The sequence below is a fragment of the Spea bombifrons genome, chromosome 3 (assembly GCF_027358695.1).
Source record: "Spea bombifrons isolate aSpeBom1 chromosome 3, aSpeBom1.2.pri, whole genome shotgun sequence".
NCBI classification, from domain to species: domain Eukaryota; kingdom Metazoa; phylum Chordata; class Amphibia; order Anura; family Pelobatidae; genus Spea; species Spea bombifrons.
In genome coordinates this window covers 67598909-67623893 of record NC_071089.1, presented here as the reverse complement: position 1 = coordinate 67623893, position 24985 = coordinate 67598909, and the positions used below count along the sequence as shown (strand labels likewise).

The window sequence follows — 24985 nt, the reverse complement described above, 5'->3', positions numbered from 1 at the left end:
CATAACAAATATGTTTTACAATGTAGTATTCCACATATGTATGCCTTTGCCACAGTCATTCTACATTCTAGTATGTTCTACAACAGATTCAGTAGGAAGGTCTGTTTGCTGTGCTGTCAGCATGACCCTGTTCTTAACGTACTTCTGATACACACCCTCCTAATGCACCTTTTGATGTCAAAATAGTAATAATGTTTTTTTCCGGCTTCTGTGCTTGAACTATTTCTCTTCAATCCGAAGGAACTAACAAAATAGGGGGGAAAAAATGTGTTATTACTTACGGCCAGTGTTCCCGTGAGTAAAATAATTATTGCCACATAAAAACTCTGTCTTTTATAATTAGTTAGGGATGTAAATAACCCTGCCATCAGAACAGCATTAATGCAGGATCTAAAGAGCTTATTTAGTACTGGTGATGTGAGACACTTCTTGTGCTATTTGATTTACTCTCATATATAACCATACTTGATTACTAAAGCATCCTTTTTCATCTCCCGAAATTGTACCCAGGGGACCAGTATTATGTATTAATTCTCCACTTGCCTTCTTTTCACCGCTACCTTCCTCTCCTAAGGTAAAATAGTAGGCCTGGATACAAATCAGAAAGCTGACACATGACCGATTCCTCTTTTAGTTTAACTTTTTTTTTGTCATTAGACACAATCCCATTGTGTTGGTATCTCTTTCTTGCCGTTTTCATTACAATCTCCTCTTTTGTCTTCTGAGGGAGCTGGGCTGGAGAAGCTAATTCAATATCACTACTTTCTTTTGGAGGTCCAGGGAAGGGGGAGACCTGCTGCCGGTTAACCTATAGCTTTTTAAATGCCTCTTGATTTATCTGTCACCTGATACACCCGTAATGAATATTTTTCACAGAAGGTGCACTTTAATTACTTTCCCATTTGACTTGCATTATAAGGCCCTATCTAGGTAATTAATCTTACCAAGTATCCAATTTCGGCCTTTATTGGAGGCAAACCTTCATGAATTGTGTGTGCTTCAGTGGCTCTGTTTCACCACACAGGCCAGAAAGCCAATGATGGCTACTCAAATTGCTGTTACAGATAGGGCCAAAGAAGAACAGTGAATTACACTAATGTAGGGCTGATTCATTCCCGTCTACGTTCTTTCCGCCTTCTGATTCTAGCATTTAAGATCAACACCTAGCTTATGTTATGATTCCTTTTAACACTTAAGATATATGGATACGAAGATAGGGTGTTATAATGAGCTCGAGTTAGCTTTTTTCTTTTTTTTTCTTTGCAGTAGTGACTATTTAAAACAGGAGATCAGGTCAGGTTAAACTAATGGGCATGGCACATGGGGTTTATCTTGAAAGACATTTCCTTGACAGTTTAAAGACCTTTTCCAAAAAGGCACACACACATAAATAGATCATCATTAAAGGGACCTGATCTGTGAACTACAGAAACCGAGCGCCTTACAGAGAAGAGAAATGAGCTGCAAAACTACCCTAAAGGGAAAACAGGAAAAAAATTAGAACCACATGTTGTACTTTTATCCATAGAACGTAAAGCAGAACATTTATTTCCTATTCCTCCTGAAAAGTCTATTTTAATGCCAATCAACTTTTTATTTCCAATTTTAGCAAATTATTATTATTTAGAATTTTCATTCTGGTGAACAACTTTTATTTTTATTTTTTTTCTGATCCGTTTTCCTTCCCTTCGCTTTATTTTAGTAAGCAAACGGTAAAAAAATAAATAAATAAATAGGGGCTCATTTTACAAAGCTGGTGTTTTCTGGAATGTGAAATATGAGGAGCAATAGAAAGTTATCCCCATTTACAAATTGAGCAGAACACAGCTCTTAGTTGTGAAATGATGCAAGAGGCTCTTAAATCTAGTCTTGACTAAAAGCACACTAATTAAACACAAAAGTCGTTGAGTTTAACTATTAGCAGAACTGGATGAAGAATGGCTCTATGATGCACGTGCAGTAGTTATGCTGCAAGTGTATTTGATATCAGAGTCACACAAGAAAGATGATTTTAATTGTATATGCTTGCAAGTTGAGGTTTAATCATTTACAGAGAGGAAACCAATTAAAGGAATGTCTGTAAATGTTCAATGTGTAGAAAATTATGTTCTTACTGTTAGCATGGCAATTATTCTTTGCAGACATCTGAGCCTGCTGATTAAGCCTAAAATTGGAGAAAAAAATTAATTCTGCATTGGGGATTAAAGTGTTAATTATATATGTGATTGAGGGCTCAATTCACTAATGGTTCTGTGCAACATATATGGAAAATGTGGTCTTGGCACATGTATATATGTATAGTATAGAGAGTCATTTGAGTTGTTCTTGGAGGCAAGCACTTTTAGGCTTAGGGGCTCGATACATTTTTACATTACAATTAGGTTATGACGGTGGCCAGGTTATCCAGGGCACGCATGATTTTCACATACTCCTGACCAGCACAGGTAAAGTGCTGCCCTGCTGTGTGTGAGATGGATAATTAATTGGTTCACGTGTATGAGTACATGCATCACACACGTGGTCATCCTAATTAAAATACCTTTTTTTAGTTATAGACCTCCAGCAGGTTTTCTAGCACTGTTTCCAAAATTTCCAGTAATTACCAGTAGTTTACAATCTGTTAACCCATCCCTGAATTTATTGTCTAAAAAAATTGGTGTTTCCAGTTGTATATGTTTTTATATACATATATATCTTCCGGATCGTAAGCTTGCTTGAGCAGGTCCCTCCTTGCCTGTCAAATTGTTATATTGTATATTACTTGGTACGTCCTGTTCAACTATTGTACAGCGCTGTGGAACATGATGGTGCTATAGAGATATAATGTTAATTTAATTTGTAGGCATTTCCAAATATCTAGGGATTTCTGATTGTATGAGGAGCAAAAGATGGGTAATAAGTCATCTAAAAAGTAAAGTACAAGTAGCTCTCTACCTATTTCATGACTACAAGTCACATGATGCTTATCGTTCGTTCACTTTTGATTGTATTTGTTATGTACGTATCAGCTATGGGTTAAAATTGCTCCTTGACTTTCATGCCGATTATGATCCAAGTTTGTGTGCAGGTGTGTAGCACATTTGTGTGCCTTTCCACACTGGCTCCAGTAAACGTGTTTATGTCCAACATGTCATGCCTCTATTAGCATATCTGTGTCTGGTGATCTGAGCAGGAGCCATGGACCATGTGCTCTAATGCCGAGCCAATTGTTCTTTCATTTGGCAGGCCTCTGAGCTAAACAGTTGCAGGAAATGTGTCTTGTTTTCTGTGTTGCTTTAACGGCTTCAGATACCTTTCTGAAAACGTTAACAACGGTATCCAATAAAGCTATTGCTTCCCACTATTTTCTTATAATAATGAGGAACCGTTAGATGCAGATCAGTGCTATCTTAATGTTTTACCTTCATTGTTTTGGGGTTTTCCTTTTTTATTTTAATAATTTAGCACCAAATTATTATTTTTTTCATGTAGTTTAAGAGGTTCCAAGCATGGAGTCATTTTATGTAAACACTTTTATATACTGTAACAATTGCACTGCAGTTTTTTTTTTGTTTTTTTTTTAATTTAAATTCACCTTTAGGGTTTCTAATTCAGCTTAGCAGCCTGACCCAGAAAACCTAGACCTTGTCTAAATGCCACTGTGCCTTGCAGGCTTCTTGCAGATCACCAGCTTATTCTGGCTTTAGACTAACTGTGCACAGTAACAGCCAGAAAAGGCAGACTCACGTGGCCAAAGAGGTGACTCTTGTTGTAGGAGGTATGATTAGAGATAGAGCTAGAATGTGGGCTTTACCAGTCTTTATATATGATCTGCTGATAGCTACAACTGCTTAACATGCTGTAACGGAGTATTTTATCCACACAGTTTAATTGAGATCATTGTTGTAGACTATTGTGACTTTAGGGCTGTAGAACATAGCCAGGGCTCCTATAACGAGGGACGAGGGACTGTCCTTCCTTAACATGGACACTTACATGGTCTATTAACAAGTCATTGCCAGCATGCATCGTGTGTCATTTTTTAGGATGTCTTGGTCTGAAGTATAAACTAAGCCCTACCACAATTAGGTTATGGAACCAGCGACAGGTTATCTTTAGAATGTGACATCTAATACAAAGGGCCCGCCATATTTATGTCTCCTTACGTTTTTTGTTTTTGTATAACTACATAAAGAATAGATCATGATAATCAGAAACACATCTCTAATTAGTCAACTAAAAGGTGTAAGACACCCACCGACCCTCATCCTGAAATAACACATAAGGTTCTGGTTCAAAGCTGTATAGTTGGTGTAGTCACCATAGCAACTAGTAGAATTTTCCTGCTGGGTTTTATCATTATGCCCCAAAATTGCCCCGATAAGCCTTTAGCACTGGATTTGTGAATCATAAGTATGTATACATCTTTCAAAGAATGGCAACTGTGTAATTATAATTTTTTTAATGTCCTTAATCTTTGATGAATTATATTACACAATCTGATCGCATTTAGATATGGATCATAGGCATTACCGTTGCCTGCAAATTAGATTAAATATTGTATAAACCATCCCATGGAAGAGATGCATTATGTGTATCATATGCAGCCAAAGCAAGCAATCCGTAAGTCTAGTGTCTAGAAATATAAATTCCACAGAGTGTAAAGCCGTGTATGCAGCAAGACTGTTATCGCTAGAGGAAATCCTGAGCCGTGATGCTGAAGTCATTAAAACAATGATGTTTCAGTCGCTTGTTTGTGAGCACAACCTGCTTGCCTCAAGTGAAAAAAAAATCCTGCGGATAAAAAAATATTTTTTTTGGTATGATTGCCTGCCTTCAGGTATAATAAAGAGATTGCCCATGGTACCAGTCCTACTAATGCATTTTCCATGAGCTCCTAAATGGTGATTTTGCATCATTTTTCATGTTACAAGGACGCTGTTTAGTGTTTGTGTATCAAGTAGTTATGTTAACAAGTCATTTTTACAATTAATTTATTTCTTGTCAGTTGTGCTTTACCTTAATTACATAATCATGATACTTGTAATTGCTGTTGGGAAAAAATGAGTAGTGTCAGGAGCATGCACAAAAAAACACATCTCCGTTATATGATTGTTTTTATGTAATAAAATAATGTCTGCATAGGTATGTCATCAATATAGGTTCCTGGGCAACATGCTTTTATTTAAAGGGACATTCTGGTCATCATATGTATTTTAATGCACATAATAACTCAGTGTCACCTTTAATTTAATGTTTATTTAGGTTTTTTTGCAGTTATTTAAAGGGACTCATCACAAGTCTCTCTTTTTTTCCATGGGGGAGTCATGATCTTCAGGCAGTGTCCAGCTTCCCAATCTAGCTGCCCCATTGTCCCACCATTGGGGGCAGAGAGGATCACGTACCCTACGTATAGCCTCATCCATGCAATACATCGCAGTATCCCCCCCAATCTGAATTCAGTGATTGCAAACTGCCAATCTCTACAAACCATCCTAAGTGTCACTGAAATATTGCAAGCCGGATCCTGGAGCGGTTTGGTAAAGCTGTTCAAGACTGCTGCCACCTTCCATGTACACGCGTGTAGTTAAATAATTTTAAGAATACATCCAAACGAATATTCTGCAGGCAATTTGTATAAAACACTTGTTAGCTTGGGCTGCTTTATGTAAATATTCAGTGCCAAAAAAAAGCATCAGTTGGGCTTTTTTTTCTCCTTTAGAAAGACCACATTACTGTACTTGACAACTCTGATTTTTACTAATCTCTTTCCAAATTAGCATTTGAATGAAAGTAACAGGATAAAGCTTAACGTGTAAAATGGTTCTTATAAAAGGAAAGAAAGCATTTGTGTGTGTCCTCTCAGAAACCCTTATTCTTTCTATTTTTTTCTTTTTTTTTTAAATTACACTAAAGCTTTTTTATTTTTCGTCCTGGCCGGCTAATTTTAACAATTAAACAATTTTTGTGATTTTTTTTGTTCCTTAAAGAAGTAAAGGTGAGCTATGCATAGCCCTGTTGTAGAATGACTGAAGGATTTACAAAGTTACGTTTTTGTTGATTTCATTGATGAGGTCAGAGGAGATCACATCCTGAATTTATTGCAGATTAGGTTTGCGTAATCCGTAGCCCATCATTCCGCCAGCTGTGAGCTGCGCCGTTCTTTTTTTTTTGTTGTTTTTTGGAAGGAGGATTAATGTTGATTTATCTTAGTTTTCTTGAAGTATGCTGCTAATAAAGGCCATTCTTTTTTTACAAGTCTTTCTCGGATTGTTGTGGATTCTCGTACATGCCAGGGAATGAATAGAGCGAGTGGGCTAAGCTTATTGAGACATTGAGAAAGATATTTGTTGCAGGGGAAAAGAAAAACAAGTTTGGGTCAGGTCATGCACTGGCCCATGGCTTTAAAGTATCACATAATACATATTTCAGTACCGGTTAAGCCGTTTAAGCTGTAAAATAGCAATTCTAATTAAAGGCGGGAAAAAAACCCAACAAAGATATATCTCGCTGCCTTTCACTAAACTTTTAAAACTATGGCTCATTTCTGTAATGAGGCGTGCTTGGTGATTTATCAGGTTGCGAAGAGGAAGCATATTCGTAGTAGACTCTTACTAAATGTACCCCCTGATATGTAATTGAGTTTTACTCTTTTGATTCGGTGCAACACGATCAATACATGCCACAGCAGCCTTGTGCCTCTGTGAGTGGTTTTGCACAGCAGAATCATTATATTAAACGAGTACTTAATGTACCATCAGTACTTTCTAACAACTCCCGTTGGTGCCTTTACAGATAGCCAAGCACTTCTAAGTTACTTTACAGACCGCACACCGCCTATTAGCAACACAGACGCATTCTTCCCATTCAGTAACATAGAACAAGAACGAGTAAAATAGACCACCCAAAAAATAATATAAAATTATTTCAAATTTGTGTATGTTTTATTTTTATTTTTTTTTAACAATCTAACCGCCTCTCGTTACTGTTGTTTTATATAGCCCTCAATTTCTGTAAAGGTTTGTAGAATTTTCTTACTCAAGCTGCTATTCTGCAATTATTGCATTGATCTGATAATCAGCCCTGCCTGGGATTTTAAGATGAACTTTTTAAACTCCACCCTAAAAATATCCCTTTTTTTAGTGATTTTAGCCATATGTTTAATAACAATTTACTTTTTTCCATGTTTAATGCACCCACACACAGTATATGGATTTTCCAATGACAGGTGAGGTTTTCATTTGATACAGTTTTTCCATGTAAAGTCCATCATTTAGTAAGAATGATAGGATTAGTTAAGATTTCTTTAACAGGTTAGGCGCTACTTCAAAAGAAAAAAAAACAATTTATGTTCAGCAACATTCCCTAGTACAGTAATAGCCCATATACATAAGTTTAAATCTTGCAGCAAGCCAAATGCTCTGTTACATACTATACTTTGTTTCCATAACCCTTACAACTTTTAGATTGTGGGTTAAAAAGTTATTTTATATTTCCAGGGTGGGTTTACAAGGTGCACTTTTTTTTACCTTTTTTAAAAAATATATATATTTTTCTTTTTATTTCTTCATTGAACAGAAAGGACACTTAATTTTGCCTTAATAATCTGTTTGTAGCTGAAAAAAGCCTATCTTTGGCTTCCAGTCTTCTCTGCTGAGATCCTTTACCAGGCCCAGACTGGTCATTTGGTCATCAGTTACATGCCTTATAGGCAGCTTGCCTTCGGCACCCATACTCACGCTGGAGCAGCAGATCAGTTTCTGCAGTGTATGGCAGCTGGATAGATATGTCTGGCCACATACTGCATGGGTATAAAACGTGCAGCACCACTAACATCACTTGGTAGCCACCTCAAAAGTGCCAGGGCCACCTAGTCGTCCCCAGTCCGGCCCTGTCCCTTACATTTGGATTCTAAAAAAAATGTTTTGCATATGCAAGGGGGGAAATGTTAATTGAAATGAGACACTCAACTATCAAGATAGCTACTACTCCCTCTTTTCACCCCTCCTTTTGTTTCAAATACCCCTACTATTCCTTTAGATTGTAAGCTCTCAAGCGGGGCCCTCAAAAGCCCTTCATTCCTGACTGGAACTTTGTATAAAAGTAGCATGAGGCTAGGTGGTAAGCTCATGGGCAGGGTTCTCATCTCCTGATGTGTCTCTAGGTATTTATGTATATCTGTGTGTTGACTGCCCCACTTAACCCCTTAAGGACAATGGGTGGTCCCTAAATCCATTGAAAACAATGCATTTTGAGCCTGTACATGTAAGGGCTTTGTCATTAAGGGGTTAAATTGTAAAGGGGTGCGTATTGCTTGGCGTGTAGTAAATAGAAAAAACCACAATAATGCCCTAGACAAAACCAACAATGGAGACATGATAGCTTTTCACTATCGAAGCCCAGTAAATATCTTTGGAACAAAACCATTCAAGAAGTAATTCATTTTTATGGTTAGTTTTGTGCTTTCGTTAAAATTTGGGTGCCCCTTGTCTAATCTGTTTCAGATAGCAAAGCAAAATTCCTCATTATAAAAGCATGCCGTGATACCAATATGGGTGTTGTTGTGGATGTTGGATTTATTGAAGGCAGGACTATTATATCATTCACTTGCAGATAACAGTAATGCGGGGAGAGGCCTAGACATATATTTGATGTGTAACGTTTTTCTGGCAGGCGAATACACAGAGACACCACTGTTATTTTCCCCAGCTGTTATCATAGCAGCGGTTGCCTGTCTGGACTGCACTTAATATCACAAAAGAACAGAATGGCGTGCATAGCTTATTAATGGACTGTCATTATAATACAGATGTCAGCACGTGCCTCCGAGACACAAGGAAGTCCAAGGAATTACTGACAAGAATCTGCAATTGGCTGGAATACATCGCACACAAGGTTAAAGTGGCTTTCAAAGATTACAAAAAAAAAAATGCAAATAAGAGGGTAAATTGATTAACAGGCTTAAAATAGGTTTTTTTTCTAAGTTATCTGAAATTGAAATTTTTGGACAATTAGGTAATTTTGATCAATTTGTTGATATTTCTTTTCCATTAATTTCACAGTTTCTACTAAGCTAGATAGCAAGCATTAACCTGCTCCTAAATAGACAGCCGCATAATTAAACAAACAAATTAATAGAATACAACCTTTGGATTGTCTAAAATTGGCAGATTTCTCAAGATAAGCTTTCTTTTCTCTACGCCGGTTGTGTCATTATATTTTCTCCGTAATTGTGTTTGTAGTTTTCCATGTACACGTTCTGGCATACTCGGTCAACAGGGGATACAATATAAGCAGATTAAGCAATCGCTTAGGGTCCCCATGGTCTAAAACGCCGCCCAGACCTATAATGTGTTTTATTCAAACGTGTGATCATTATAATTATGTCCTTCCTTTTTTGTATAATCAATTTTTATTAATTGTACTTAAGATGGGACCGTAAATCTTTTCACTTAGGTTCCTTAAAAACCTAGAACCTCCATTGTGGGTTTGTTTGAAATTCAATGCACATTGGAACATTGCCCTTATAAATGTGCAGAAAAGAATAGTTATAAATATTTATAAACGTATATGTTTGCTCTAGTAAATGTCTTCATCCACTCTGTTGACCAAGTGTTTCATAATAAAAGAGATTGTCTAGTTTTCAGATCTTGGTTTTGGTTCATACATAACATATTATTTATACGCATGTTGTGATGTCTTCCAGCAGACCTTTTCAACCTCTCAAAAGACCCCAGATACACTTGTATGACAATTCCTACAAAACAAAATAATAGCGTGTTGTAGTAAATGGTTGCCTTTCAGCATAGTGGTTGGGATTGAAAATAATATAGGAGGTAGGTTGAAAGAAAAATGAGAAGATATTTTTTCTCTTATTTTTTATACATATTTTCTCATATACTTTTACCAAAGCAGGTTCTTATTTCATCAAAATGTCTTAGACCTTGGAAACTAAGAATGATTATTGGCAGATAGGGTTTATCTGAGAGTCGTGGTCTGTTTATTTCCAATGTGACTTCTTTTTTTGGGGCAGATTATATATGCAATAACGTCTGCTGAATATTAATAATATAGCAATACATGAGCTAGCCATCACATCAGAAGAATATCTATTTGCCGTTGTGAGCCATTCTAAAAATGGCGGACTTGTAATTCTTTTCAAGAATTCTTTAACCAGAATTCAGCAGGATCCAAAAACAAAACAAAATGCCAGCTGACCTTACATCTCGAGTGAACAGAAGGCTAAATACATTGGATACATAATTTATCTGTTCTGTAAACGAAACAAATTAAGAAAGCAATAGTCCTTCCGGTTTTCTTTTTGTGAATGATTTTGCCGTAGCGCTAGAATGTTTGCAGATATCAGATCTGTGCCAAATATGTCAAAACGTATTGAAGGAGAAACATTTGCCACTGCTCTGGGAATCAACTTTAGCACTTTTCTATGCAAAGCGACACAAGATCAGAACTGAGTGAGAGCAATGTTGACAGTTGCAGAGAAAGTGGACAATGAGCTGACAAGTGCATTTGTAAGAAGTCAACCTATATCAGCTAATGATTTTGATGCTAAGTGAGCATCGTTTAAGAACATGAGAGGGCGCTACGAAACAGAAAGAAATGATGCCCTCCGTCATGATGATTTTTGGGCTTACGTTTATTTTTACTTGGGTTGCTACGGTGTTTACATGTGAATAATGCTCATGTTCCGCAACAGTATATACAAGGGTTCTATTGAGCCATTTGGCACATCGTTGGAGTGTGTCTTTTTGAGTTAGCCCTGTGACAACATAGGATCCGTTGCATTATTAGTAAGGTTCTACAAAGAACTTGTGAGAACATCCAGCCTCTTTAGAACTGGGATTGAAGCATTTACCTATACTTCCTAAAATTCCAAACGGCGAAGAGGGACACTTGCGTTTTTGTGGTGTGGTTAGACACGTGACTAGGGGACAGGACACTACTGAGACTTTACAAGAGACTTTTCAATCCACACAATTCTTGAACACATATGCTTTGTTTATATACGCATTAGCAATGCATAAAGGTTTAGACCCAGAAAAGTGGGTCATCAACCCAATTAGACCTAAGAGCACCCCAGACAGAAATACTGTTGCAATCCCTGAATTATGCAAATAGAATATAATAATGCATATAGCTTCTTGGGGTTGCTTTAGAAAAAATATTTTGCGATAGTAACACATTGCTGCAGGTTTTCATCAGTTACTTCTTTACTTATTTTAGTTATTCTTCTTTTAGTTCACAGCAAATTTGTAACTTTAAGGAAAAGAATACCTTAAATATATGGTGTACAGTCTTTTATAAAAAAAAATGATTATTGCATCTGACGCATAAATGCTTAGATTTACCCTTAGCTGGTGCAGCAAATGAGAGGGAAACAATAATCAATAACATGCTCTGTGGCTTGGCATACAAAGTCTAAACTTCCCACTAAGAGAACTTTGAATGCCTGGATCTCACACAGCGTTACTTATATACAAAAAAAGTGAAAAGCCCCATATGAACCATGAAAAATAGCTCCTATTTTTAACTTGTATGAGAACCAATCATGTGACGTAGGTTTTATTCTTGTTAAAAAATGAGCTAGTTCTCGGTTTATGTCCAAGCTTCCTACGGTCCGTGCATTTTAGGTGCACTTAAAAAGACGCATATTAAAAAGTGCATATTAAGTGGGATGCTTCTGTATAGATCATTTCACTTTCAGTTGATTTGGACAGCTTAATAAAATAAAAGTTGATTTTTTTTTTTAAGAAATACCTTTTTTTATAGAATACCTGTACAATGGACATGTGCTATGAGAATGTTCATTCTCTTCAAGCTCAACTCAGAGTAAATGAAATCTGAGAGTTTATGCGAGTAGAACACCTATTAAAATCAATAGGGATTAAAGCCTCAGCCTTCCAACCTGCGTTCCTGCAATTTTAATTGTTTTGATTGCAGTTAAAATCCAGGAAGTATTTTTAGTGAGGAGGAGGGGACTTAACAATATTGATGATGACAATGATGATTATGACGCAAGAATGTGATGTAAATTGGTATAGGAAGATATTTTGGTTCTTATTGTTTAAGACACCTTTATTTAACAAATAAAATAGTACCACTAAAAGGAATAAAAAGCACAAAAGCTATGTTCAAAAGAATGTTCATTAAATTGCGCACCTTCACCTGCAGTGTCAGTTTTACTCTGTATCGTGTCCTTGTGCTTTAGAATTTAACAAAGTATCTGAAAATTCTGTCATTTTTTTTTAACAGTGAGAATTATTTTGTGCTGCTTCCGTACTTATTATATTCTTACAAGAAGGCATTAAATCCCTCCCTATATCTTATGCTCATACACAGAAAATAGATTTGCCCAACAAGTAAGCAAAAAAAGGATTTTTTTTTCTTTTCAAATATATGAGTTATTTTCTCAATTGTATCTGTTCTATAACATCTTTCTTTTTACTTATACTTTTTGTTTGCATCACAACCTGATGACGTCATGAGCCAGAACTGAAATAAAAATGTACTGGTCCATAGTGAGCTCCGTTTCTACCCTGTCACTCTCTCCCCACCTTTTTTATACTAATAGATTGCAAGATCGCAAGAACAGGTCCCTCTTCTTCTGCTATACCACAATTTATAAACATGTTTAAAAAAATTTGTCATTTCTGTATATCATTTTTTATGTGACATAGTAAATACCTATATAAAAGAAAACCTCCACCAGCTTTCAATAACACCTTAAATAATAGATCAGTGATATTGAATAGGTTAATTGTTATTAGTAGTAGCCTAGTAGTGTCAATAACAAGGTTACATTTATTTGTATTGCATTTTAGGCTATTGTGCAGTATCTGTATCGATCTATGTTGTATTATATGAATATACAATGAAATGAAGAGATGCCCCCAGATTTCATTTTAAGAATGCACTCAGCATATTCTTCAATGGACAAGGCTCAGCAGAAGTTTTACATTTGAAACAGCTAAGCATTGATCTCATTTACTTCTTGGACGAAGCATGCAAGTGTTTTTCATTGCCTAAAGAACAAGAACAAAGTGACACAGTGGTAATTCAATAAGTCAACCGGTGGCTTTATGCTTGACAGCTGTTTGACCATACAGTAGGCATCCCTTTTGTATTGAGTTCCATGTTTAGGATTGTCATGTCATTCTGGAAGGCTCTGCTAAGTAGCAGGATTGGTTCCAGAACATACTGACACGGCTTTACAGTTTTTAACAATATAAGTACCTCTGGGATACTGAACTGAGATGATTAGTGGAATGTGATACTGAAAACAGATAACTAAAAGCACTTGTTTTACGACATTGTGTTGTAGCTTTACTCGATAAATGCACGGCATAGTGTTGACAACAGAGTGTCAAAAGAGATGCATGACACAGAATATAATATATTTGAAGTAACACAATATTTATTTTCCCCTTAAGGAGTACAGCACCTGTTTGGAGACTGTACTTGTCCCTTTTTCTGCTCCTGATGTCCCTCTTTTCTAGGACCTCAGGATGTTAGCTTGGTATGACTGAACATGTCTTCTACAGATCTAAAAGTCACAAGAAAATGTTATATAAATAAATGTTTGGAGGTATCGGAGCTACGATAAGAGATATCTCATTAAGGTTGTGTTCCGTGTTCTCTAGTCTACCAAGGCATCACCACGTTGATGAACTTTATATTGTTGATTGTATTGGGGTATGACTGCGGAGGCAGCAATTTACAATACTGTGGATGCCATTAAATAAACAGTGGTTATGTTTTGAGGAAGTATCAACGGTATTTGATATTTGTGTAACAGGTTGATCCAGGGAATACTGAGACTTTGGGGTCAGTAAGGGGTTTAATATCATTTAATAGTTACATAGTAACACTTACTGGTATCCATATCCTGAAAAATACCAAAAATTGACTTTTATCTAAAATAATGAAATCCCCTATTAACATTTTCATTGTTCACCAGTGTTCCCAATAGCAAGGTTTCTAGCACTCATAAAAGCTAAGGGGGAACTACCCCTGTCTTTACTTATAGCATACCTAAGTTGTAATGTAACAGACCTATTTCGTTTAACTTTATCAGCGCCAACCATGTAAGAAACTAGGTTTCCCTGGATAAAGCATAAGCTGCTTATACAATTTTACCCTTTAACTATTAGCAAAATTATGCGAGTAATTAACAGCACCCTCTAATAGGGCCAGCTCTATCTGATCTGTGTCCTGTACTGAAGACCACTTGCTTTGCCTCATGTGAACCTGGACCGCTCAACAACAAACAGCAACTTAGTACGGGAGAGATAACTTAATAGGACAAATAATCATGCAGGTCCAAAAACACAGGAAATACTTTTTTCCCACGGTATACACATTATGTGAGTTTTCATTAAAACAGACACACACATATATAAATATATATATATATATATATATATACATATATATATCATATTTTGATATGTAAACATCATTAAATACTTGTATTTAGTATTTAGTGTACAGGACTATAAAATGTAGGTTTTAGGAAAAAGTGACACATCCACTTTAAGGACAGACATACGCATTTCTTACTTTGTTGATTGCTAAAAACAAATTCCCAATCAGCACTTTTTTTTGGCGGATGCAGTTTGGAGCCAAATTACCGTATTTGTTTTCCTCATAGTACGTTTCTTGTCTGTGTTATTTTATATCTGTGTAACAAGTGACAAGCTGATTATTTTAGGTTTTTTTTTTCTATTCACAGTAAAAGCATTGCCTATGCAAAAGATGTGCTTAGCGCTGCTATTGTGTATATTCACGAGATTTTATTGAACACCTGCTGTCGAAATAATACCCCGACACAGGCCCATTTAATTTTCAATAAAGTTACTTGCCAATGAAGCTTATGGAAGAAAACGTGAGCTAAAATACACAGCAAAAAAGTGATAAATAAGCCTTTTCTCCCAGAATTTTATAGAACCCAGCTGTGTTTGATTACACTTCCCATGTCCTTAAAGATACAGCCCAACATCATTTGGCTGTTCCACATTTTCTTTTTCTTTTTCTTTTTTTTGGCCTTTTCACATTTGGCAGCACATTTATTATAAACTTCACAGCCACATACATTTAATTTTAATATGTAGATAGGCACTAATTATTTATACAAATTATATAATAAATTTGTAATTAGATATTAGATCACAAGTTATATTTCACTATGTCTACATAGTAACTATAAAAAATATTGTTATTTATTTCTTCAATTTTTTCCATGATAAACTAATATATATATTTGTTTGGGGTGCCTGCTAGAGGTTCATTAAGGTGTATGCACTATGCAGCAGTTTTACCTCTAGAAAGGGAATCTGATGCATCTTGGTGGCTTGTAACCAGAAATGGTTGGACGTATATTATAGAAGAGGAGTATAAATGTCGGGACAGTGTGGGCATTTAAGAAACAAACCCCTGAGCTTTGAGGAACTCTGCAATATATAGGTGCTTTTTCATGTTCCATGGAAACCACTTTCTTGTGAGCTTGCCCAGAGAAGCAGAGTTCTGGGGAAGTTGGTTCTACCATAGCTTGACCGTATGATAAGCAGCTCAATGATCGGAAAATTGTCTAACCAATTGTCCAGTGTTCCCCCCATGTGAGCTGAACTCACATGGAGAATACTTAAGCTTCCTTATTTCTGTGAAGGACAGTAGCATTTGGTAAAGTAGTCATGAAATCTGTCAAAAGGTCAGTCCTCAACTCAATGTATCTGTTGGTTTTAATCAGCATATCAACATATCAAATTAAATATAAAAAATTCTGTGTGAGTTCATTACCATCATATCGAAGCTAACCATTTTCAGAATTCTGATCGGATGTAGATAAAGTTTTCTGAGCTCTTGAAACTTCACCGTGTTTCTTGATTTCAAGTGTACTGTGTGGCAGTCTACGGTTCTCTTTTTCTCAAGGAGCAACACTACAGTTTGGAACTAACAGGCTTCGGGGAGGAAAGGATTAAGTTGTAATGTAAAATATGACGTTCTTATATGGTAAAACACCTGCTACTCCCCTTAATAAGTTAGGCTTTCAGCATTGCTGTTATGACTTATTGGGTTTGATGGTATAAAACAGAGGTCATGTTGGATTTAAGACTCACAAACCCAATAGATTTGTCAATTGCACCTATCTACGCTCTCTGCGAAAATGTTCTGTACTGCTTTAAAGCTCGTTACCCGCATGCAATTGCAGTATGATGAAGTTTTAAATTAAACATTCATGGCTTGCCTGTTTTTTATGACCTGGAGTCAAGTGGTATCCCAGGGTAAATGCATTGATTTTTTTTTTCACTCGATTACCAGAGATGAGCAATGGTAGAATCACTATAAAATAAGGTCACTGAAGAAACAAGAAAAGATGAGATGAGATGAAATCCGAGGGGTGCAAATTGCAAGCAATTTTAGTTGGCATTGGTAATTTTAAAATGATTTGCAATCTCCATGAAGAGATTTTAATACAAGGGAGCGTGTGCCCAAACAATTTGAAAACATTTTAGTGGGCACCACTTACACTGATAAATGATTCATGAATACCTCTCTATGATGCAGCCGGCGTTCTGCTTTCGCTCATTTAGACATAGAACGCCAATGGTTATTCATCCCAGAGCAACTTGGGGAGTGAATTAGTTTTCTTCATTCATCGGTCTCATTTACACAAATGTATGCGGCTGACATATTCCAGCAAAGGCTTTGAATCTAAAGCAGTCATTTACATCTGTGGATCTGCAGACTCATTCTGAGCTCGCATAACTCCTAAATAGTTATAGCGTGTTAAATTCTAGCTACCAATTTGTTATATACACCATCTTTTCTGCTCATATACTCAGTCTCGTCAACACAAGGCTTTTGTTCTCCGAACTGTTTTGTAGCTTTTGCCTTTAACATTTTATTCGGAGAGTTTAAGTCGACAGCCATTTGGTCATGTAAGAAATGTGGAATCTACTATTATTGAGCAGACTTGTGAATTTGGCTTTATGTATCAACTTCTACTCCAAGGGGCAACCATAAAGTACATCTCCACCTGCTTTGGGGCTACTATGAGTAAAATGGTAACTATTATGCGTCTATTCTCCAAAAGAACATTTAAGGAGTTAACTGTGTACATATAGGGTTACATGAATTACCGTTCTTAATTTGTATATTGCAATACATTTCTGTTGTAAATAACAGGAGAGTAAAGCCAGATATTTTCTTTTCATCAGACTTTGATTGTGATATTTTCATGTGTAATAAATATTTAGACTTCCGTGCATCGTGACAGATTAATCTAAAAGCCTGCGGTTTTTGTCTTAATTAGAATTCATTTGTTTAATTGTCAGTATAATCCTATCCATTCCTGTTTAAACTTTGACAATGCTGTCTTCTCCCGTTTGTGCTTTAATTTACATTTCCACGTTGGCTTCTCAGCATAATAAGGGTTTTTCTGGAATGTGTAATGATTCAATGGTTTTGTATGAAGAAAGGTGCGTTTATTTTGAACCTTTAAAGTGACATTGGAAGTGTTTTTTATTTGGCATATCTTTTCATTTGCTTTTCTATCGTTCTCATCCTAGCTCCCTCGCAAGTGAGTGGAGTCATGAAAGAGAGGGTCCTACAGCGTGTTGTCGACCTATCATGGCAGGAACCTGACCATCCCAATGGAGTCATCACAGAATACGAAATCAAGTATTATGAGAAAGTAAGCTATTAAAAACAACAGTGGAACTCCAGAGCAAGCCAAAGCAGAATGTTTATAGCTCCAATCTTCGCTATGAGTTTTTATTGTTTTACTTTATGCATACCGAGGAGCATCAAGCAAGCCATGAGGGCTGGACACAGGCCAGGAGTTTTAGGTAGAGCAAGCAGCTCAATCAAACTGCTTGAGTTGTGTTAACCCTTTGAGTGCTGGGGTTGTGGAAGTACATGGTTGCCACTCTAGCACCTCTTTCATAATTCACCTTTGCGTAATCCTATAAATGTTGTCACATTAATGAAAGGTATTGCATTTTATCAAAAAAGTTTGTTTATTGATTTAAAATCAAATAATGGATAAATTGCTTTTTTCCATCCCACCAAGTTACACGTTCCTTTTGTTTATTACTTGCTGGAAACTTCTAAGTAGAGCATGTCCCCCGGATTTCATTTAAAAAAATGTGATCAGCCTGATGTAAAATGCATAATGGCATTACAAGAGAGGCGTCACACCACTGACTATACATGGATTGTGTTTCAGCACAAGGAATACACACAAATTAGTTTCTGTACGTGCAGCTCTGTACGCAATATCATCATCAAGGTTTGTGCAGTATGCATTTATTCAACTCCATATTACAAATTAACACCGTCTGATAAATAAAAGACAGAAATACATGAAGTGAATGCCACACAGCTGTATATTGTAGAGCCATATCGGCATTTTATTCTTTGAAGAGGTATTAAGGGTATGCTGAAGGGAAGCAGAAGATGCCTTTTACTGAGATTAAGTGACATGAGTGTTCTCACCCATTGACTTTCAAATGCCAAGACAAAGCGAAATGCAGCTTGCGAGCATCTCACACACAGCTGACAGACCTTCAATAAAAGTGCAGGCTACACACTTTACCCAATGCTTTCCATTTTGGAAAATACTGGAGTGGCACAATGAACATCAAAGGTTCTGCTTTATGAATATAAAATGCATTCATTTCTGTGACTTTACTTGTTGAAGGTGGGGAGAAGTACATGTTATAGATAGACAGACAGATAGATAGAGAGAAAGAGAGAGATAGAGAGATAGATAGATAGATACATAGATAGATTGATAGATAGATAGATAGATTTTATCTCTCTATCTATCTATCTATCTATCTATCAATCTATCTATGTATCTATCTATCTTTCATTTCATTTTTGGTTTATTCATTTTCGGAAAACAAATTTAGTTTCCTGTCTATAGCTATATAGATAGATAGATAGATATATAGATAGATAGATAGAAACTTCTTATGTATGGGGACAACCAGAGCCTTCATTCCATGATTCAACCACCACTGTACACTTATTTGTATAAGTCTTTAAAAGGCTCACAAGGTTCCAACAGAGACAAATGAATGACGAGTATATTGACAACGAATATTATGCTATAATCTTAAGTATATATAATACATTCATTTCATTTCTATTTTTTTAATTTTAAATAGCATACACTTATTTCCTTACTTTTAGGATCAAAGAGAGCGTACCTACTCCATGCTGAAAACCAAGGCTACTTCCGCGTCAATTAACAATCTGCGGCCAGGAACAGTTTACGTTTTCCAAATCCGTGCTTTTACTGCTGCTGGCTATGGGATGTATAGCCCAAGACTTGATATAACGACCCTTGAGGAAGCCACCGGTAATTTACTTCAAACTTGTTTATTACACAGTGATTTTTTTTACTTAATAATAATAATAACTTTGTGTAGGGAATGCTGGTGAATAAGCATTTAGGTGAGAGCCCCACATTTTAAAATATAATACCAATACAAGAAACGTGTATGCACACACTATATGGATACATACATTGGGACACCTGACCATTACACCAACAGGGACTTTTATTACATTGCATTTTAAATACATAGATTTGGAGTGTTTCTGTGAGTTTCTTTGTTTATACATCCAGTAGAGCATTTGTGAGGTCAGGCACTGATGTTGAATGAGAAGGCCTGACTCGCAATCTCCATTCCAGTTCATCCCAAAGGTGTTCGTTGGGGCTAAGCCCAGCGCTCTATACGGGCCAGTCAAATTCTTCCTCACCAAACTCATCCAACCATGTCTTTATGGACCTTGCTTTGTGCACTGGGACACAGTCATGCTGGAATAGAAAAAAGCCTCCCCCAAACTGTTCCCACGAAGTTGGAAGCATGGCATTGTCCAAAGTGTCTTGGTATGCTGAAGGAGGCAGACCTTAAGTTTATAAGCCCTCAAATTAAAATATTTGCATAATATGATAATAAAGAATAATAAAATCCAAGAATAATACATATAACACCCAACTTTTTTCAGTTTTATTTTGAGGACAGTATTAATATAACATATGCAGTTGTTGTTTTATCATGCATTTATACATTAAATTGACATTTTTTTGTGGGGGTTTTGTGTTGATGTAGCTACTGCTGTCTCCAGCGAACAGAACCCTGTTATTATTATAGCCGTGGTTGCTGTTGCAGGAACTATCATTTTGGTCTTCATGGTCTTCGGATTCATCATCGGGAGAAGGTACATATATATTAAACAACCTACACATCAATACACATACTGTACAAAAACAACATGTACACATAAATCATAGAATCATTGCGTCCAAGATATCCCATGAGGAAAACGCCATACTATAACATTAAAATACATCATAGACAAGCACTTATAGTTTCTTAATAACAAAACACTTATTATTTAGAAACAATACACAATGCAAATTTATAGATTGTTTCAAGCTGGTAGGCACACAGACTCAAGAAACCGTCTAAGGATAACACTGTATGGTAGTAGCCACCACATTTGTCTCATTCCAAAAGCACCTATCTTGTTATCCCATGCTTAGTTGAATCTATGGCTCATTTTTCACGGCCTTAAGCTCAATAAAATCAAGTACCATATTAATAGCAGTAGCTGGTAATTTTTATGAGTGGAAATACAAGTGACATATTAACTTTATAAAAATGGAATTCTTCTGTTTCAAAATTCCCTCCAGGCATTGCGGCTACAGCAAGGCTGACCAAGAAGGGGACGAGGAACTATACTTTCATTGTAAGTGTTTGCTTTCTTTAGTTATGGAAATACCCTTTCAATTATCCCCTCACCCTACATCGATTGACATTGATGCACCTTGGGAGATCTATTATATGCTTTAAAAAAAAATCACAAGTGAACTGGGTTGTGTTTATTTGTTTCAGGGCAAACACTAATAGTGTTCAGTGTAGGTGATTATTCCTTTTAGTCCCGTATTAAGAGACTCCTGTGTGTTTCTGTAATTTAAAGTTCAATGGTCAAGTAGCTGTGATCTTTGCCTGCAGCCAACTCTTTCTGAATTTTCTGTCAATCATTATAATAGCTCAGCTTTATAATTGGCCAAAAAGCACAGCTGTTCCATTGAGTATTAATCATAGTTACTATTGGAAATGTGTTATTGACACACATATATATATTATTACACAATATTATTTATATATTTTATTTATGTTGTTTCAATTTATTTTATTGTTCAGATTATTTGATATAATTTTCTATAATTCTATAATATATTTTTTTTATTCAAAGCCCCCAGAGTATATATATATATAATATATAAACATTTTATCTTCTTTTTCTTTGAAAAATCCAATTAAGAAAGTTATATCATCTAAATGTTTAATAGCTGTCAGATATTCCAGTTTTGCTTTATCAGAAATTACTATTTGACTTTTCAAATTCAAAAATATCCTGAAAAGAAAAGGACATTATTATTAATAAGAATATCTAAACACATTAATCTTCCAAGATATGCAAATTAAAACACAGAGCCCGATTCATATTTAATGACACAAATACGGGTTGCTGCAGTGGGCTAAGAGGCCACATGTGCCTGGCTTACAATGAAAGAAATCCGCCATTATTATTTTGATTACTTTACTTGCAATTACAACCATACGAAGCAGAAATATGGATGTATTTAGTGAAATCATTCTTCATTCTTTCCAAATTATCGGCGTTGGTTTTAATTGCCATAGAGCATGTGCAGTAGCTAATTTAGGGGCGATATCGCTATTGATAAACCTCCAAAGGAAGCATTTTATTTTTGTTCCTATCCAATTTCATTTTTAAGTAACATACTTTCCTAATACAATACGCTATACAAGTGCAATTACAAGACAAAGTCTCCAAAGCAACGTATTCCTGGAAAGAGAAGCATTTTATATTTTTGCTGAAGTGGTTTGTCAGCATGCATTGAAGGGAAGGCTTGTGATTAATTTAATCTGACTGCATCAGCAGCAACTGAACCCACTGGTCACCGGCTATTTACAGTTGCTCTTGTTTTTATTGTTCCTTTGTATAACGCAAATTTTCACCAGTTTGAATGCCTGTTTATTGAATTTCTTTTTGTGGAAAATCATTAATCCTTGGGTAGGGGGTAGCAAAGTTCACTCAGTAACATATATTTTGTTCAACTGAGTTAAACATTTGAAAAACAATAAAGACTGTATGTTTACTAAAGCAATTCCAATTTACATTTTAATTCCTCCTACGGTTTTTCCACCAACAATGCCTTCAGTTCCCTGCCATCGCTTGTTCATGTTGGTATGCCAGAGTAGCTCTCTCCTGTCAAAATGCTTTATGACAGCTTGAATAAAGAAGCATCAGAGGACCGTTTGAAATGCACAAGGTTATTTCCAGTCCTGGGCGCGTATGATAAAAAATGAGAGGGTGCCTTATTTTCCATCTGCCTGTTTGAAATCAGACTTGCAGGGGAACCTGTTGTTTCCTTTCCTCGTGTCCAATTATGTTCTTCACCTCACCCCAAAAAAACGAGTGCTTGTTGAACATTGAACAACGGAATAAAGGGGCTCAACCTTAAATTCACAGTTAAATTCACTCTGTGCTTCAAATTCAGGCAGCTGTCTGTCATTGTTAAGAATTAACCACTTAGAGACCTATGACGTTATTGTAACAAGCTACACTTCAACCTTCCACTATTTAGCATTGAGTAGAACGTTCCTTTAAGGCCTAGATTGACAAAATGGCAGCGCTATATCTGTAATCTCACTCACAATCATTAATTTATTTAGTTGTGATCATGGGTCCTGTTAGCTCTCCACTATACTAAGTTGTTCTGGAGGAAGTAAAACATTGCATGTTGTTTGTGCCTCATGTGCAAGACTTCTTATGCACCATTATGTAATGTATGTTGAGTTGTTGAGTAAACTCAGTCGGACATCTTAGGCACCAGTTTACTTCCTACGTGCACCTTAAGCAAGCCTGTTTCCATACAAAAAAAAAAAAGAAAAATGTTCACTGTTCAAATTCAAAACTACTACTAAGATATCACTTTACCACTGTTAATTGGCATTTGCATATGTAGATCATTTAAATATTCATCGGAATGAGAATGCCGGAACACTATACGGCAGAAGATGACAAATGTTTATAGAATGTAGGAGCCAGACATGCATGTTTTAGAGTCTTCCTTATTTGTTTAGGAGCCTGCAGTCCATCTTTAGAGCTGTATGTAAAATCTTTACCAAACCTTACATTATATTACAAGTGAAATGTTTTATTCATATATATTTGTGGATAAGCATTCTCTAAAAGTACTCTATAAAACGGCTTTTCCGAAAAGAATGCACAGTAATTGCCTTTCTTTAAGACAGTACTACTTTCTGACATCATTACAGTTAAATTTCCAGGCACCAAAACCTACATTGACCCTGAAACCTATGAGGATCCGAACAGAGCTGTCCATCAATTTGCCAAGGAACTGGATGCCTCTTGTATTAAAATCGAGCGCGTGATTGGTTCAGGTAAGGCCGAGGTGTCTTCTTTATTTAACATTTCCATTTAGCCAAGATTGAATTTCAGACATGATATGACAGGCAAATCATTTTAGTTCAGGAATCGAGCCTTTTGTTTTTTTCAGCATTTCTAAACGCAGAGTGCCTTCACTAGAAAGACAACTGTGAAAACGGAATAATGTTCTTCTAGCGCAAAGGCCTGCTGTTTTATAATGAAGGATTTTTTTATTTATATTTTACAACCCTCAGATAGGTCAGTTGTTAATATTATGTTTGCATTACTTGTTAAATGGGCTGTTTAATGCCCCATTAAGACCCACCAATCATGAGTTCCTCTATGTGTTTTCGTGTTAAATTAGTTAAAGTGCATATGATAGCTGGAGTGTCCCTTTAATGTTATTTAAGTTATAGTCTGCTGTTTTTCCAATGAATGGTCATATATCATTCAGATGTATAGGCTGTGGAGCAGGGTGAAATGTTAACGGTGTAATACAGTGTAGACCTTGACAGTTTTACATCTGTGTATCTCCAGTTGGACAATGATGCCTTAGACATAACTGTTATCCAGATGTGCCCTTAATTTAACGACCCCAAACCTGTCTGCTGTCCAACATACGCTTACTAATGGTTTGTGGCTCTCTGGCTTTCTTTAAATAAATAAACCGGACACAATTGCAGCAACTTGGACCGTGAGCCCCGTGCCATTCAGGGATTCATGTTTATTCATACATTAAGAAAGGTATATTTCTCTAGCAGCAGTTTTTTTAATGCACCTAAATGCAAATAAGCTAAATCCTTCCCTTATTGTGTAAAAGAAAGAAAGATTTAGGAACAATACAAGGTACAGATTCAAAAGGACCTTATTATTGAGAAATAACGACGGTTAGTGATATCAAATAACGTCACTATCCGCCGACAGGATACACAGCTTAAATCGGCCCGGATAGGATCTCTAAATTATACAGTATGGTCGCTGTTTGCTGTAATCTGTGATAAGAGACGTTCACAACTAGAAAGCTTCTGAGATTCTGTGACCACACTGAAATGCCTATTGTCTATTGTTTATTTCAATTCAAACCTGGAGCTATTAGCGGAAACCCATAAATAACACAACACACTTTTTTTTTTTGTTTTGTTTTAGAAATTCAGTATTAGGGAGATATAGGAATCGAATGTGCATCTGCTGTTATTGCTTTAGTACAAATTTATGATAGCATTTATTGTTGTTTCATAGGCGGTGTTTACAACCGTATTGGTCCCAGAAAGCAATTTACTTAATGGCTTGTGATACGTTTTAATTAATCGTACAATGCATTCTGGAACATAACAAGCGTTTCAGACTACAGATTTCTCTCTAGCAGGTGGGATTTTAAAAGTGGAGATAGGAAGATTATGTACACAGCTCTTGTATTTTTCATTCAAGTGTACACTGTCTATGCGGAGGTAATTGCCAGTTAACACTACTTATTTAGTCATTTATAATGCAT

General features: G+C 36.1%; 1 protein-coding gene and 1 long non-coding RNA gene across 5 annotated transcripts in view; both read left to right on the top strand.

The window, feature by feature from the left end:
• EPHA7 (EPH receptor A7) overlaps positions 1–24985 on the top strand; it is a 94198-nt gene that overhangs the window by 57530 nt on the left and 11683 nt on the right. For 2 of the 4 annotated variants that reach the window (XM_053461094.1, XM_053461092.1), the window contains exons 6-10: positions 17565–17689; positions 19195–19363; positions 20121–20229; positions 20705–20760; positions 23394–23507. In XM_053461094.1, coding sequence (XP_053317069.1) covers positions 17565–17689; positions 19195–19363; positions 20121–20229; positions 20705–20760; positions 23394–23507 — 573 coding nt within the window. Of the gene's footprint in view, positions 1–17564; positions 17690–19194; positions 19364–20120; positions 20230–20704; positions 20761–23381; positions 23508–24985 lie in introns of all 4 variants that reach the window. The other 2 variants (XM_053461093.1, XM_053461091.1) reach the window with 1 other exon arrangement.
• LOC128484631 (uncharacterized) lies at positions 13576–13899 on the top strand. The gene is made up of 2 exons (XR_008351181.1): positions 13576–13721; positions 13793–13899. It is a non-coding gene; the product is annotated as an uncharacterized LOC128484631 (long non-coding RNA).